At 28.1% G+C, this 17,381-nt stretch overlaps 1 protein-coding gene across 1 annotated transcript; it reads left to right on the top strand.

Annotated features, from left to right (window-relative positions):
* The first annotated feature begins 3,604 nt into the window (after positions 1–3,604).
* Positions 3,605–15,844, top strand: LOC129988566 (U24-ctenitoxin-Pn1a-like). The gene is made up of 5 exons (XM_056096818.1): positions 3,605–3,700; positions 6,629–6,687; positions 10,365–10,401; positions 13,393–13,629; positions 15,606–15,844. The coding sequence occupies exons 2-5, from the start codon at positions 6,673–6,675 to the stop codon at positions 15,758–15,760; spliced, it is 444 nt and encodes a 147-aa protein (XP_055952793.1). The 5' UTR covers positions 3,605–3,700; positions 6,629–6,672; the 3' UTR covers positions 15,761–15,844.
* Positions 15,845–17,381: the final 1,537 nt, after the last annotated feature.

The raw sequence follows: 17,381 nt of genomic DNA, 5'->3' as shown, positions 1-17,381 counted from the left end.
AGTACTTTAAACCTGCTACACTACAACCTGAGTCTTCAAGTCATTTCACCCATGCTGCAATCTTCACTATCAAATAAATTATTGTGTAATCAAGAAAAGCAATAATTTTACACATAACGCTGTATTATGAAAATATTACTATTTACATTTAATTTCACATCCTATGATGTGCTATTGAAATCCATAGATGCGAACTTTGAAGATTTTTTTTAGTTTTAGTTGTTATATCGTAAACGCATAATCCCTTAAGTTCTTCGTTCATTCAAAACTTGAATTTTTTTTTTTTTTTTTTTTTTTTTTTTGTTTTAGAGTTTTTATTAATCCTCTGATGGGAAAATATTTTAGCAAAAGGGATCACGTTTCTTATATTATTATGACTTCATCTTTCAAAAAATTTAAAAAAATTATTTTCTTAATAGATTTTATGTATTTATCATCCATAAAAAACTATTTAGAAAATAAATTTTAAAATAAAATTTTCAGAAATGTCCTAAGTTTACCATTATATCATAGCATTGCAAAGAAAATGTGCTTAAAAATATTAACAGCTAATAATCATAATTGATTATAATATTGTTACGTATATACTTCACTTCAACTCCACTGCTACTAAGTCCGTAAATTCACCGGGTTCGCTTGTAGTGGGTATATGGTGTGAAAACAATCAGCAGGCCTCAGTAGAAAACAACAACTACATTTATTTAACACGAAGACACTAACAGAAAGATGACAATTATATACAACCAAGACGAACACGGGATAGCACACTAGAACACACAGTAGCCCACAAGTAGTAATCAGTAGCAATGGCAACCACAGCACACAAAACGGCCAGGAAGAATTCATCAGGAGAGAGAATCTTCGGAGCTTCGCTCTACGGTCTCTCCAAACGACTGAAATTCTCCGCTGTCTCCTCGCTTTATCTGTATCCAACTGCCGACTCACTATTACATGACTGGCTACTCCACACATGATACGATGCTGCTTCTACAATAAACGCCAGGACTCGCCAGAGTGCTCAATTCAGCACTCGTTTGAACTCCACACAACGCCGAACTATTCCGCCGTTGATTCATTATCCTCTCGACGACACGTTAACTTGTCTTCGACGCCAACTACGACTCCAATTCAGTTTGAGAGTACCAGCCTTTTATAGTTCCCGGGAGGCGAACCGAGAAGGTTCGGAACCAGTCAGTCGTATCTCAGTTCCTATTGGATGAATCATTAAAATTCTCGAATTTTTCATCAATATCTATTTTGTCACCAAGTTCTGAAATCACTGACATGGTACCCAATCAGCACCCAACAGGGCTGATTGTAAAACGGTCTTTCCAGTGATTGAACTAACCGTGCTGGAAAACAGCATTAGAGGTTTGTAACAATATTGATAAAGGTGCAATATTGATATATCCCCTATATATTACACTTCAATTTTTATCAATATTTTCTCGCATATAAAATATTCAAATAGAAAGTACTATTATCTCCCTAAAATTCTATCTTAAGATCTTTACGTTTTATACATCCGTAAGTCTGAAAAGTTTCAGTTCGGAAAAATCAGTTTTGGAATTATATTTGTTATTTGTGAAGCGAATTATTTGAGAATGGAAATTGGTATATAATCTTTACAATGAATTTGTAGTTTTTGTCAAATTTTAACGCGATAATTACAAATTTAGTACTCAGCTCTGGCATTTAAGGTACAGATAATGTATTAAATTTCTAGCCAAATTTGTCTAGGATTAACTCTCTATTTATCTATACAATCTCATATATATAAATGTGATAAATATTGACTTATGTAAATGAAAATTAATATGTCATCTTTCTAACATAATTGCAATTTTGTATCAAATTTTGGTTTTATTTCACCAAGAAAGTGTGTCCAAAATGCATACTGTGTTGCCTTCATCGAGTGCCTTTCCTAAGCGTAAATTTTGATATAAGGAACTTTGAAAATAAAACTCGTGAAATCACTACCTTGCTTAAGATCCACTGTTTTATGCAATTAGGAAATAGATATACTCGTTATATAGTTTTCGAAAAAGTTTCGAGGTGATTACTTTCACTGTTTATAATTTTAAGACAGCAACAATTGTTTCTAAAGAGAATATGAATATTCTGTCAAAAATTCGAATAGAGATGAAATAGAAACTATATCAACCTAATCTACGTTGCTTTTCTGTTAGATACTGTAAATAATGGGTTTATTAATAGTTTTTAGGAAAACTAAAGATATGAAAAAAAACATATTCCTTTTACCTGAGAACCTGTATGCTGCATGCAATAGATTAATCCACGATAGAAACATCCTATTAGTAAAATATACTATGGATAGAATGCTATATTCGCAAGTATTTATTGTCCCCTCTTTTAAAAAAAGGCAAATATATTTTACCTCCATTAACCTCATACAAAAACCGAAATTCTGCTTACACATGGTAAAAAGTCCTTGGAAAATAAAAAATGGAGTAATTGATAGCCTAATTTTCAACAATAATAATTATCGAATTTTCTCAGTCTGAAATTAAAGCTTTAAATAATTGATACATGATTTGTGCTCTTTACTTTTATGAAGTGACGTTGCCTTCAGCTGGCGCTATTTTTTTATTATTTTATTTACTTGGCGTTTCTAGATTTATCGTTTGGTTTCTTACTTTTGATGTATTAAACTCCTCCACAAAGAATGTTGGGAGCATCGTTTGGTATTTTAGAAGTTTTTAAATTTTAATTATCACACTTTTGTAAAATACTTATATTTATTCTTTCTAATGGCATTTTCAATACTTTATAGCCGCACTTTTGCGATTTTAACTGCACTCTAACAAATTGCGTTTCTCATAGAATCTATAAATACCTTGTAAATATTAAAATGGAATTATAAAATTAAGCAGCTTTATATTCATTTTACCACACATACAATAACTTCAAAAATATTCCAATAATAGCAAATTTTTGATCGAATTATTTACTATATTTATTTGTTACTTTCACCTACTACACTGTAACATAAACAATCGATAACTTGTTTCAATATTTACTGAATTTGCTTAGAAATTCATTATAAGTTTTGTTAATGAACATATCATACTTTTCAACGTATAACAATTATGTGAAATAATTGGGGGGGGGTATTAATATTTTATCAGGAAAATGCTTATATTGGAACTCAATTGTATTCAAGTGGCAATTCACTAAGTTTTATCTGCAGTATTTGCTCCAGTTCAAATTGCATTTCGTTTAATGATTTCATTTTTGAATAAGATATAAATTGAAATGAGGTCATTTCACTCGTTACTTCTGATGTGCTATGTAATCTGATGAACAGTAAAAAAAAAAAAATTAGTAGTTGATATGATAAATATCGTACAGTATGATAATTTTTCATTTTTCTTTTGTTGGCAATTTACTCTGCTTGCCACATAAAACAAACATGCAAGATGATAGTTTTAATATCACATTTTTCAAGTTGAAGGATTTTTTTTCTTGTTAGTTATGTCTGAACTGGCCTCAAACGTCCGGGTGGACAATGTGCTTCCGAGAACTGAACCTCTTGAAAAGATCGTGATATCTTCTTATCATGTTTCAAAGGTAACATGAGCTCCTTGAGACAATTGACTTCATAAAAAAATTAGTTTGCATATAAAAGTCCACCCCGTTGCGAAGCGTGGCACAGCGCCTAGTAACAGTGAACAGTACAGTAAGTACTTTCTTTCATTGCTGTATTTCACTTACTACATGCATTCTAGCTGTTGTGCAGTATTTTCTTTACATGGATTTGAATTTTTATGACATGAATTCTTAACTCTTTATCACATGAATTCATATTTCCATTATCATTTACAAAAGTTCTACGTGAATTTTTAAATGCATTCGACATAATTCAAATTAGGTACCAAGTTAAATTTTCAATAAAATTGTTGCGCTTTATTTAAATTCGTATTTCCACAATCATCTACAGTAATTATACGCGAATTTTTCAATAAATTCTGCATAATTTAAATTAGACATCAGATTCAAATTTTTGATAAAACTTTTTTCACTTTAATTTAGTTTATATTTTCACTCTTGTTTCCTGTAGTTGAAGGCGCATTTTTGGATCATTCGACATAATTTAAATTAGGTACCAAGCTCAAATTTTAAGTAAAATTGTTGGGATTTATTTTTTAATATCATTTTTAATATAATATCCAGTAATTGTAGATTCATTTTTGGATGCATTCGATATAATTTACTAGGTACCATTTTCAAATTTTCAATAAAATTGTTGTGCTTTAATTTAGTTCATATTTTCACTCTCGTTTCCAGAAGTTGAAGACGCATTTTAGATGCATTTGACGTAATTTAAATTAGGTACCAAGCTCAAATTTTCGATAAAATAGTTGGGCTTTATTTTAGTTCATATTTTCAATTTCATTTTCAGAAGTTGTTCATTTATTTTATGAACGATTTAAATATAATTTAAATTAGATATCAAGTTAAAATTTTCATCAATATTCTTGTATTTAGTTCGTATTTTCACCATCATTTACCGAAATTGTACTCGTAATTTTGAACGAATTCGGTATAATTTAAATTAGGTATTGGAATAGAATTTATTTGGATAGAAAATAAAATTGTTGCACTTTAAATAATTTATTTTATTGCCTTTCTTCAAAGCTTTCCGAGGTTTTCTCCTTTTCTCCATTACGATATTTTAATTTCCGATAATTATTTCTGATCTAAATTTTTTCATTAGCGGAAAGGTATTAAAATCCATGATTGATATGTTGAGCAATTTAATAGGAAGTATATTTTAAATTTATTTAGTTTTTTTTTAAATTTAATTGTGGATTAATACGCATGACATACTGATTTCTGAAGATATAATTGTATTTCTTAATGAATGTTTGGGTAAAAAATGGCATTTGATAACTTAAAATTAAGATTATATAAAGAACTGAATGTTACATTTTTACTAACAGGATCTCGATAAACCTCCCTCCCCCTCCCCATTTTTTTTTTATTTTGATAAAATTTTCTTTACTTAGTTATAGTTGGGGGCAAACTGAGCGGAAAATTAGATTTTTGAACTATTTCTCCTGATCAGAAATTTCGTTTAAAATTCTGTACATTTTCCTTAAAAATTAAACTAAATTACTTGTTTCTTTCCACTTCTTTTCTCATAAAATTTTCAATATTTGCGCATCAAAGGTGTATAAATGAATCCTCATTATCAGTTTAAGAGAATTAAAAATCTGATTTTGGATACCTAATCAGTTTTGGTGAAAAAATATTTGCTAAATAAAAGGATTTAAAAAAAATGTCCATTTTATTTACTTTCACCATTTTAAAAAAAATTCCAATTCATGTTTTTGCAAATTGTTCCCTATTTCAGTTAAGTTGATATTTGTGAATTTAGGGAAACTGTTTCTACTAATTTGCATAAAATGGGCTTGACATTCATTTCTTTATATAATACATTCATTTCGAGGGAAAACAAACTGAAAAAAGATGGGTTTTAAAACTTAAATACAGAAATAACAACCTTATATCAAACGAATTATTTTCCTCAACAATAATTAAATATTTATAATTGCAAAAATAATAAATTTTTTTCGTTTCCCTAGTGAATAGTATTTATTTCTAGCTTAATTTAGGCATAATTAGAGAAAACTTGAAATTTTTTTTTAAATTTGAAATACATTTTAGTTGTTTTATTTAGAAAACTATTAGCATTTTTTTCATAAATAAATTTTATTAATATTTATTATTTCTGCTTATAATTAGAAATAATTATAAATAATTTGAATGAATTATAAATCCAAAAGTCCATCTTGAAACAAGTAGAGTTTCTAGAAAAGCGAACTGAATAAGAATGAATTATAGAAGATTTTTATTTAAAAATGCTATAAAGTGAAACAAATTATATTTCAAAAAGCAGTAATAAATATTTGTAACCATTCTCTGTTTAGAAAGAATTCTCTGAAACATTTCTTCACTGTTCACTATGGAGAAAAGTATTGAAAAGTATCCAGCAACAACCACAGCACCAATTTCACCAATTTTTATTTCATAGACAAGCTCCTCGCCTAAATTCACCATCAATCATCGCTTTCCTCCTCACCCTTCTTTTTCAAGAAATACCGCAAAATGAAATCTTCAAGCATTCCTTTTTTTTTCATTATTGTTTTGTGTATTGTTGTGTTATTATTTTGCATACTGTATGCAAAATTAAACCTTTTTTTACCGCTTAATAAATTTTTCCACTTGTAACCATTAAATTGACGGAAAATCCTGGAGATTCCAAGTTCGGGGATATTCTGTGGCGAAAAGAAAGAAAATTCCCCAACCTCACCAAAGGAACTGATTCCACCAATTAATTTCTTTACTTTCCAAGCATAGCCAACCATTCACAATGCACTATTTTTACCACGTAAAAATATTATTTAAAACAATATTTTTAGTAATTGTGATAAAATGTAATTCATCCGTGTTGGTTGATATGGTAAAATCAGTACTATTAATACAGTTCATGCCACAATACATTAAGTGGACAATGGCATAAATACAAAATATTAAATCAAATTAAGTTGCTCAAAAATTAAAATGAAATTATTGAAATATATCGAGGTTTTATTCTTTACAGATAAAAGAAGTTCCTTAATTTCCACTCGAATATCCCAAGATACAATGTTTGCTATTACTGTAAGTATATAATCCAATTTTTAGCTTAATGAATTCTGTCCCAATATCTTTTTAAATTCCAATGTGTGTGTGTGTGTGTGTGTGTGTGTGTGTGTGTGTGTGTGTGTGTGTGTGTGTGTGTGTGTGTGTGTGTGTGTGTGTGTGTGTGTGTGTGTGTGTGTGTGTGTGTGTGTGTGTGTGTGTGTGTGTGTGTGTGCGGATGTGAATGAGTAAGAGAGAGAGAGAGAGGCTTTTCTATGAAAGTAATTTTATACCTTAAAAATGATACATAATTTTGTCCGATTTGTTTTTCAGAACAAGTATTTCAAATGTATTGACTAAGTAATATTATAGAGTTATTCTTTCGTCAATCTACATAAAATTTAAACAAGATCTTTATACTATTTTAAAAACAGAATTACTATTTTGTAACACCTAATGTTCTTTTAACCAAAGGAAATGTTTTTCATTTAACTTCTCCATAAACTTACAACGTTTTGTGTTTAATATCTTTATAAAGAGGAGAATAGGGTATGAATTTTGTACCTTTTATTTTTATTCAATAAAATCACAGATTGTCATTTATAAGTCGTTACGTTTCTGTGTTATCATGTTTAAGTACTGAAGGACAGATAACCAGACAGAAAGACTATCCATCGACTGATTTCTTGCGAGATTAGGACAGATCTATATTGAAATCTACTTTAATGTGCTCTTTCACATCGGAATGCCAACAATGTCAATATCGCCAAAGATAAAAATTAAGATGGCTGACACAGTAAATAGTATTTTAAGTATGGTTCTCAGAAAAATTATATTGGTTGCTTGTTTGGATTACCATTTTGGCGATAAATTCCAGAGGTACATTAAAGTAGATTTGAATCCAGATATGCAGCTCTATAGTTACAATAATACATTAAACATTGAAGCATTCCATTTCCTTTGTTTTGTCTTTGTGTTATTATCATCACATACAAACCAATAGAAAATAACAATATCATTTGACATATTTGGATCAAAATTTGATACAAATATGCAATTCAAGTTGTCAATTGTGCTCTTAATACCGCCAATCTAAAGAAGTCATACCAATTCATATTTGGTTTAATCACTGAAGGATAAAGCATCCAAATGCATACTCGATTATTTTTATTGTATGATGAAGCTAAACAAAAAAGGCAGTCCGTTTTGTAAGCATCTGAGAAAGTTAAGAAAATTCTATAAACTTATAGAATTTTCTTAACTTTCTAATTTTCTTAACTAAAGAAAAAAAACCTATTCAATCAATCCAATTCTATTATAGGAAAATTTTACCACTACTTCCCAAATTTTTAAATGTGTCTTTTATTCTATGTACTTTTGCACCATTTAATATATTTATTTATTTCACTGGTATACTTATTATAAAATATTATCTAATTGAAATCTGGCATCTTATAGGCCATAGCTAACAATTCCAAGCAAGACTATGCTTTCAATTCAATAAGATGGTGATGAAAGTATCTTAGAAAATCTAATGTATTAAATTCTAGACTGCTATCCATTTTTCTTGGATAGGAGAGGAAACTAGAAGATAATTCAATGTTTTTATTCAATGAAAATAGGAAGTTAATGGATGAAAATTAAATATATGATTCACAATAATGCATCTTCTATCTGATTAATTTAAGTAAAATTTGTTTAAAATTTAAACCGATGATGTACTAGATAAATATTACACTTCATATATCAAACAGGTTTCATTTCTGAGATATAAATGCCACATCCTCATAGAGGAAAGATAGATTCGCAAATATAATTTCAATTTTAATAATCTACGTTAGAAATGCTTTATTAATTTCATTACTTTCTTAAGTATAAATCGAATGAGAATGAATCTTAAAGCCTCGGATCACATTTCTCTGCTACGTTACACAACTTAAGCTCTTTTATTTAATTTTCAATTTTTTTAAACTCCCGTACATAGTTAGATTTAGGAAATAATTTGAAAACTGATAAAAATTATTTAAAATGTCAAACTTTACCGAAATGACGATACTAACTTTTCAACGATTTTATTCTTTTTTTTAAGTATATATATATATTAAGGGTTGCTCTTAAAACTTTGCATCCCATTTCTCTTCTATTTTAAGCAATTTAAGTCTTTTTACTCATTTTTCATCTTTTTAAACTCCCCACACATCATTTTTTGTGCAAGCATTTCAAAACTGGAAAGATTGTTTAGAATGCCTAACTTCATCTAAGCGGTAAAATCATCTTCTATAGATTTTATTGCGTCCTTACCTATTTTTCAAATAAGAGGTGATCTTAAAACTTTGCATCATATTTTATGCTGTGTTAAGCAATTTAAACATCTTATTTTTTAGTTTTTTAAAAATTCCCCATATGTATAATTATGTTAGTAAAAGGATTTCAAAGCTGATAACAGTTGCTTAAAACTGTTATCAATTACTAAGAAAACTATGTAATTATCAAAACGCTGATAACATATCTCTCCTATGTTAAGCAATTTAAGTCTCTTCGCTTAATTTTCAGCTTTTTTTAAAAGTTGAAAATCAGCTTTCCTATGCATGAGCTTTTTCCTACCAGTTCTCCTTCAGCTTTTTTCCTATGCATGACTAGTTTTGTGGAAAGGTTTCTAACCTGATAATGATTGCTTGAAATATCAAATTTCATTGAAATACTGATATTAACTTTTGGACGACTTCATTCCTTTTTTACGAATATTTTGAATAGGAAATTTAGGCTAAAAATTTACGTGACATTTCGCTATCATATTAAGAAATTAGACTTCATCTTTTTTTATCTTGTGAGTACGTGATGTTGTTTTGATTTGGAGCTTTAGAAGCCTTAAAATGCGTAGGTAGAAAAATAAAAAGTGTGATTTGTTAGAGCTCATAAATGTTAGGAATTTTTGCTGTTCGGGATCATAAATATGAGAAAATATTCCCATTTTCGAACGTTTCAGATTCATTTCTGATTCAAAACCATCTAATTGTTTTATTACAGCATATCTTTAGAGAATAATCATAGTGCAAAGTTCAATACCTCTTTTCAAAATGATTTTGATGTTTCAATTTATCAATGTATTTCATGGAAGGAGGAATGACTTAAATATTCACTTTTCTTGCGTGATAATTTGAAATTTGAGATAGAAGATTTCAATTTTTTTTTCCTTTAAACCTCTCTTGGTTTAATTTAATTTGCAGAAATGTAATGGAACATTTACAAAGACGAGGAAATAACGAAAACAGTCTGCTGCGTTTTTCTTTGATATGTGATTACCGTGTTGTATTTTTATCTGCAGAGAAAAGCAGCCAATATATATTCCATGCTTCAAGTATAACAACCTTTCTTTATATATCTTGGGAAAACCATGTTAAAGATGAATAGAAAATTTAAGTGAATAAGCTCTAAAGAAAATTTAATACCTATCTCCATTCTTTCCTTTGGAGACTTCATTTCAAAAGAAGTTTGGAAATATGTAAATGTATTCATATTATGAGAGGAATAGCTCGTTTTTTTAACATTTTCCCTTGCTGAATTTCTTGTAAATCGATTTGATATTAGAAGACCCGCTCTCCAATGCATAATTCATTTGATATTCAAAAACGCTATCGATGCCGTAAACAACTTTAATGTTTGAAATAAAAATGGTCTTTTTTACATTAGCTAAATTCTTTGCATTTTATTTGCAGGCGTTGTTCGCTGTTCTATTTATCTGCGCTCTTCCAAGTAAGTTTAAAATATTTATTTCTTTTCTGTTTCTTGATATATATATATATATATATATATATATATATATATATATATATATATATATATATATATATATATATATATATATATATATATATATATATATATATATATTATGGAAAATGTGATTAAGCTGGAGATTATGCATACTTACCGGTGATTGTTCATAATCCACTAAATTTATTGGTTATTATTCATGACCAGTTTATTACATTTACCGTAGCATATATACCAATGGCCAAAGATATATATAGATATGATGGTAACCGAAGTAGAAACTTGTAGTTGACTTTTCATTTTTCAACTTAGTTTGTAAAATGTATAGAAAACACCAAATTGTCTTCTGTTTATGGAGAAAAATGGGTAACTCAAATATGATTATATATAAGATAAGTCAGTGGTTCTTCAAATAAAAATAGAAGGTAATATCAAATTGGTTAACAGTTTTGCTTTCATGACGATCCATATTACTAGACTGATTGGGCTTTCTACAAATGTAAGGTGTTAAAACGGCTTATCTTCTGAGGGGACCCAGAATTTGCGATGGTCGGTGGTTGATCCATCATGCTTGCGATTGCTGAATGTTTGTTAAGTTGGCGACTTATTTATTATTGACTAAAATATAAAAGGTGATGGATCTGAAATAACAAAAACGCCTAACGCATTTTTGTGTAAATTTTAAAATAAAAAATATACCATTACCATTTATTCTTCAATTTTGAGTTCCACACTGTGGTCAAAATCCAGCTTAAAAGACGCTATGTTTTTAAAAGTTTTGAAACATTCCAAATGTTTTTAATGGCTTACAAACAAAATTTGAATGCCTTGTTTTAAGGTTTCTGGTTAAGAACTGAAGGATTCCAGATTGCCCTTTGTGTGTTTCTGTTTATCTTTCAATAAAATATCGAGAATAGAATCCAACAAGCGATATGGCTAGGAAGTTTGGAAAAGATGTACAAATATAGTTTTATTCTCAGCGTCAAGTAACATTTCAAAATTCCGATGTCTATACTGATAATGCATTTATAAATGGAAACAATAGCAAGAACACTGATTTATAAATAATATAGAAAATTAATAAATTACACCGTAAGGTATCTGACTATGTTCGGGATGAATTTTTTGAAAAAAGTTCGAAAATAATAATATATTCTTAAATATTTACATAAAAAAGATTTAAAAAACATCTATGAAACGAAATGTTTTAAAAAATTGGGAAAAAGGACTATTTTGCTTTAAAAGATGTATAAAGCAAAAATCGTCTCTTTCAGAGATTAATGTAATGATTTACTTCAAACTTCACAGATAACTTAAGAAATATTTTATCTAGTTCTTGAAGTAAAAAATAAGCAGTATTTCTATCCTTTCTCTAAATATTGTGGTTCAACTGATAAATAGCAAGAAATTTTAACTTTTTTTTTCACGTTGAGAAAAATTAAAACATCTGTAAACTATTTTGGAATGGATGGATTGTTTATTCTATACTTCAGTAATCGTAAAACATAATGAGAAATTATTATATCAAATTTGAACGAAAAATATGCATTAGATTTTAATTTATGAGGATTTCGTATGAAAATTCTATCAAGGACCAGAATTTGAGAAGATAACATCTAATGGTATAAATATTGTTAAAACGTGTGTAAATGCGAATATAAAAATTGTAACTTCCTCAAAAGTCCTAACGATTTTATAAAGAAATCTGTTTAAACATTAAGAGAATTATACATTAAGAGACATTATACATTTAATTATACATTTAAACATTAAGAGAATTTTATTTTAGTCACTTACTTAATTTTTTTCAAGAGTTTAATTCCAAAACTAATAATGGACAAAATTATTCTCTTTCAAAACGCAGAATTGGTTTTAAGAACAGGAATAACTTCACACCTTTAACTTTTCAGTAATTTTAAAATAAGATCACCAAATCTTTTTAATATTCTTATTAATAGCTATTTTTTGTTTTATCTAATTAAAAATCTTTCTAGCTACCACACACATAGTGATGAAACAGGTCAATAGAGGCAAACTAGATTTTAGAGCTTTCCATATAATTTTCTCATTCATAAAAAATTCTAATGAATTTTAAATATAATAGTGTAGCCATTTTTGTAGAAAAGTAAAACATAATAATAATAAGGCAACGTTTGTATAGAAAATTTTTGATTAATATATTAAAGTACTCTTAACTCAATTATAGAACTTTGTATTTCTCTTTTAAAGTAATTTTTAAGTTATTATTCGAATATATATTCTTATTTTTGACCAATAAATATTTAATGAAGAAATATTTTTTTTTTGTTTATGTAGAGGGATGAGACACTTTTTAACTTCCTTATGAGATAAATGGAAATAACAGACGAGTTTCAGGAACAGTTATTTAATTATTTTCTAAGCTCCACATTTCACAAGACAAAAGAAACACGAACACCATAAAATACACCATACTCAGAATACCATCTAATAATGACCCCCAAGAATCATAGGAAATATACCTTGACGTTAATAAGTAACGCCATCTGTTGTATCAAAAAGAAAGGTAGTAGAGTTATTTAACCGCTACATTTATTATTTTTTTCAAGTAACTGGAATATAATATCTGTGACAGACATCGATCTTTTTGGAAGTTATAACTTTTGATAACAGCTCTTATTACCAATCAATGTAGCTGTCGCAAATATGAGTGAAAAAATCAGGGAAATAAAACGACCACCTAGTTTATAAAAGCTTCTTTTAATTGAAGAGGGGAACTGAAATCTTTATCTTTTAAAAACAATGCAGCTGAATCAAACGATATAAAGGCAAAATTTCTTATCTATGATAACTGTAAACGATTAAAAGGCTCTTTAAGGCATTAAATCGTAATTATTCGTGGTCTTAAAGCATTCAATCGCTGTAAAATTATTTTAATGCAGTTATTTTTATCCTAAGTAGAATCAACAAATTAATGTTATTATTTTACAGGAGATGCCTCCTCAGAGACAACTTGTCAGACCCACAAGCGCAATTCTGCTAGTGTCAATTCTCCGGTAAAATGGGACATCCAGTGCGACGCCCAAGGCAACTACCTGCCCTTGCAGTGCACGATCCAAACCCCTAAATGGTGCGCATGCTACGACAAAGAAGACATGGTTGCACAGCCATCCAAAGCTACCAAGTCCTGTGAGTGCCATTTAGCCCGAGCACATGCAATAAAATCCGGTATGTATTATTTCCATTTTTATGTAGAAAGTTTTTGTGAAATTTTGTGGCAAGAAAGTCATATAAAATTAAGAGTCTGGGTAAAACGCGAGCCAAACGCTTTTGTGACACATCAACTTGGGAAAATTATTAGCAAAGTGTGAAAGAATCAATTAAGATTACCAGGGAAGAAAGCAGTCAATATTGGAATTCATATAACACGAAAAAGAGACCATTGTAGAAAAGTGAAGAATCAATTAGATAAAATGAAAAAATTAATAATTGATACCACTTTTAGTAACCAAAGAGTCCGTAGGGCATATTGGTTATGTTTAATTTTTGTTAAATATCTATTTCACGATCATGATATTTTTAACGGTCTTTTTAAATACCGAACTGTAGAAAAATTTAAAACTGTTATTTTGAATCTTTACATATGTTCTATTATGCGCATGAATTTTTCCATTGAAATCGAATCCGATAGCAACATAGGATCATTTAATTTAGGAATCTGGATGTTATTCTATTTAATTATGTACGTTATCTTTTTCGATAATGAAATTTCATTTTCTGGTTTTTCGTTCAAATTCTAAATTATTTCGATTTTTTTTTCTTAATTAGAAGCTTTTAGAAATGAAAGAAAATCATGCAATTAAATATTACGTGAAATTTTGAAAGCGATTTGAATTTCATTGTAATTAATTATTGAAAAATTAATTATTGAAAATTATGCATTTTTTCAAAAGAAATATTAAAATTCAGAAAAAATTGAATACTACTTAAATTGATAATATTAAAAAAAAAGAAATTAAATTTGAAAATATCTAAAAAGTAGTTTTTTGCCATAATTTTCTGGGAAGTTATGGTGGAAAGATACCAAAATCCCAATTAATTTTTAATTTAATTAAATTATAATTTTAATTCAAAAATTTTCTCCGAAATACATATTCTTACTCTGAAAAGAATATTTGTTTTAAATTTGATAACTCTAGGTCACACTGTGAATCAAGTTTAATTCTAACACATATATTTTCCAATATTTGTAAATTTGCTCTCTGCCAGCTCATAATAACATCCTGAATTCGGAATGTGGATCTGCATAGGAAAAGACGTTTATGGTAATTAACTGCTGGAGATGAACTTTCAAATCAATGATTCAAAACGGAATACTCCTCCGGAACTGCTCTCCTTCATCATAGACTACGGTGGCCTGGTGATAAGCTTTCGACTTCGAAACCGGATGGCATCAGGCTGGAGACCCGTTTTCATCGGAGAACCCTCATGTAAGCGGTAAATAGGTAATAGTTGCATAAGCACGTTAAATCCGTCTGGGCCAAACTTCCTTCGCTGGTGTGGTGTGGAATTTTAGAGAGGAGTTGCCAGCTCAGGTATCGTCCTCTTTATCTCACAGTGGTTCAAAATTGCGTGGTCCGTCCGAAAATAGCCCTAGAGTTCCTTTATAAATAATTCTGATAAGTATCATGAAATACTATAAAATATTTCTAAGTGAATAGATTGAATCAGTGTGATTGAAGTGAATAGATAGAATCAGACTAGTCAAACCGTATTGAGAACTTATCACTCAAAATTTCAACAAAAAGTATATATTAGATTTTAATTTATGAAATGTTTTCGTAAGAATATTCTATCAAAAATTAGAATTAAAGAAAATAACATCAAAAAATGTCAACAAAAAAAAACATTAAAATGTTTGTAAATGTAGCTATAAAAATCAGTGAAACATACCCAAAAAATAGAAATAAAATTTTAATTATTTTATAAAGAAACTTGATCAAACATTAGGAATAGTAAATAAAAAAATTCATAATTACGCAAAAAATCGAATTTTCATTGTAATTACCCATCTTAATAAATCTGGAATTTTTAAATAAGCAAATAGAAGAATTTATTATTATTTTTTATTAGTAATATTTTTATTTTTATTAGGAAATGATATAGGAAAATATCATTGTCTAACTAAAATATTTCCTCCTCAGGAAAAACTCTCTGCGAGACCCCTGTTTGTGAGAGGAATGGACATTTCCAGAAGAAACAGTGCTGTGACATCACAAGAGAATGCCGCTGCGTCGATCCTGTCACGGGTCAGAACACTGTCCAGCCCCAGAAGAACCTGAACCTGCACTGCCCATGATCGCTTTCTCTACAATTTTCATGTACCTAACACTTGTTTGTATGTGTTTTTTATTGTTAAATAAATAAATATTTTTTAAATGGTTGAGAGTCCTGAAATCAAATTTTTCGAAAACTGTTTCGGTATTATCTAATTTGAAAGAAAAATTAGCATCCAATGGTATCTTCTCTGTGCATGCCATTTATGGTATCTTGCCCCTGGAAGATTTAATTTACTTCGTGTTCCTTAAGCTGTTTTTGATAAAAAAAAATAAATAATAATAATTTGATGAAAAATTATTATTGGTTATCTACGGTTATTTCATCTATGGTAATTGATACTAAAATGGTTTGTGAAAACGCGAAATAGAAAATGAATATCATAAATAAAATTACCATCTGAAATAGGACCAAATTAGAAATAAATATAAAGTTTAAAAGCATTTAAGAATTAAATAGAATATAAAAGAAGAGAAAAAAACGGAGGTGATGATTTCGGCCTGAAGATTTATTTTCAAGGTTTACCCTCAGACATGGATTCAAACGACTTTTTCTGTGATAATCTGTTTTTTTTATTGATAGTTTCATTTGAAATAGGATCTGTGATAGCAAAGAACCAAATTTCTAATTTAAATTTATTACCAATAAAAAAATTGATAATTTAAATGCAAAAACAGTAAGAATCGATTACAATATGTGTTGTTATTTATTTATGTATGTTATCTTCCATTGAACATTTCCAAATATTCATTTTAAAATTATTTCGCCATTAGTTTACTTATTTAGGATTGATAATAGTTACCTATACTTATTTTATGATTAAAGTTTTTATTTACCTATTTTAAGAAAAATTAAAAAAAAAATTTAAAAAATTGCTCAAGTTATAAGTAGAGTTCAGTAACGAACTTTCTTTCAAATCTTAGCATCTTTACTTCGAATTTTCTTACATTTTAAATAAAAAAATTGCACATTTATTACTTTCTCTGAGTGAAGCGATCTACTTTTGAAATCTCTTCCTAAATTCTTTCAAAATAATCTTTTTTTTTTTTTTTTTTTTTTTTTTTTTTTGCTCCATGTTTGTTTCAGAATGTATAAGAAAATGCTCAAACATTTAAAAAAAAAACCTTGAACAAAAACTATTTATGAATTTGATAATTCAATATAAGCAGACTATCTAACTAGAAATGATTTTAATATAAAAAATTAAGGTAATTAAAAAAATTGGCATAAAATTCTGTGACTCTACTACCTTAATATAAAAAGAGTTAACATTTATTATTAACGTCGAAACACTTATAAATTACACTTGAAGCCAAGCGTATGTAACATGCAAATAAAAGTAATTTATTCACATCACTGTTAATTCTCAGCTCTATTGAAAACAATAATTTCAGTAAGTTCCTTTTAAATTATCCTAAAAATTCCAAAAGTAAAATAATTGTGAAGTAAAATTTATATATATATATATATATATATATATATTCTTGTTTTTATTTTTAAGTTACTTAAAAATATTTTATTTTATATATGGAGAAATGTTAAAAAATCATATTAAAAAATTTTAAACTACAGTAAAATATTAAAAAGAAATTTTATTTATAAATTTCTTGGCAATACTTCAAAAATAAATCAAGGTAAAAAGA

This window comes from Argiope bruennichi, chromosome 10 (assembly GCF_947563725.1).
Source record: "Argiope bruennichi chromosome 10, qqArgBrue1.1, whole genome shotgun sequence".
Lineage (NCBI taxonomy): Eukaryota > Metazoa > Arthropoda > Arachnida > Araneae > Araneidae > Argiope > Argiope bruennichi.
This window is presented reverse-complemented; position numbering and strand designations above follow the sequence as displayed.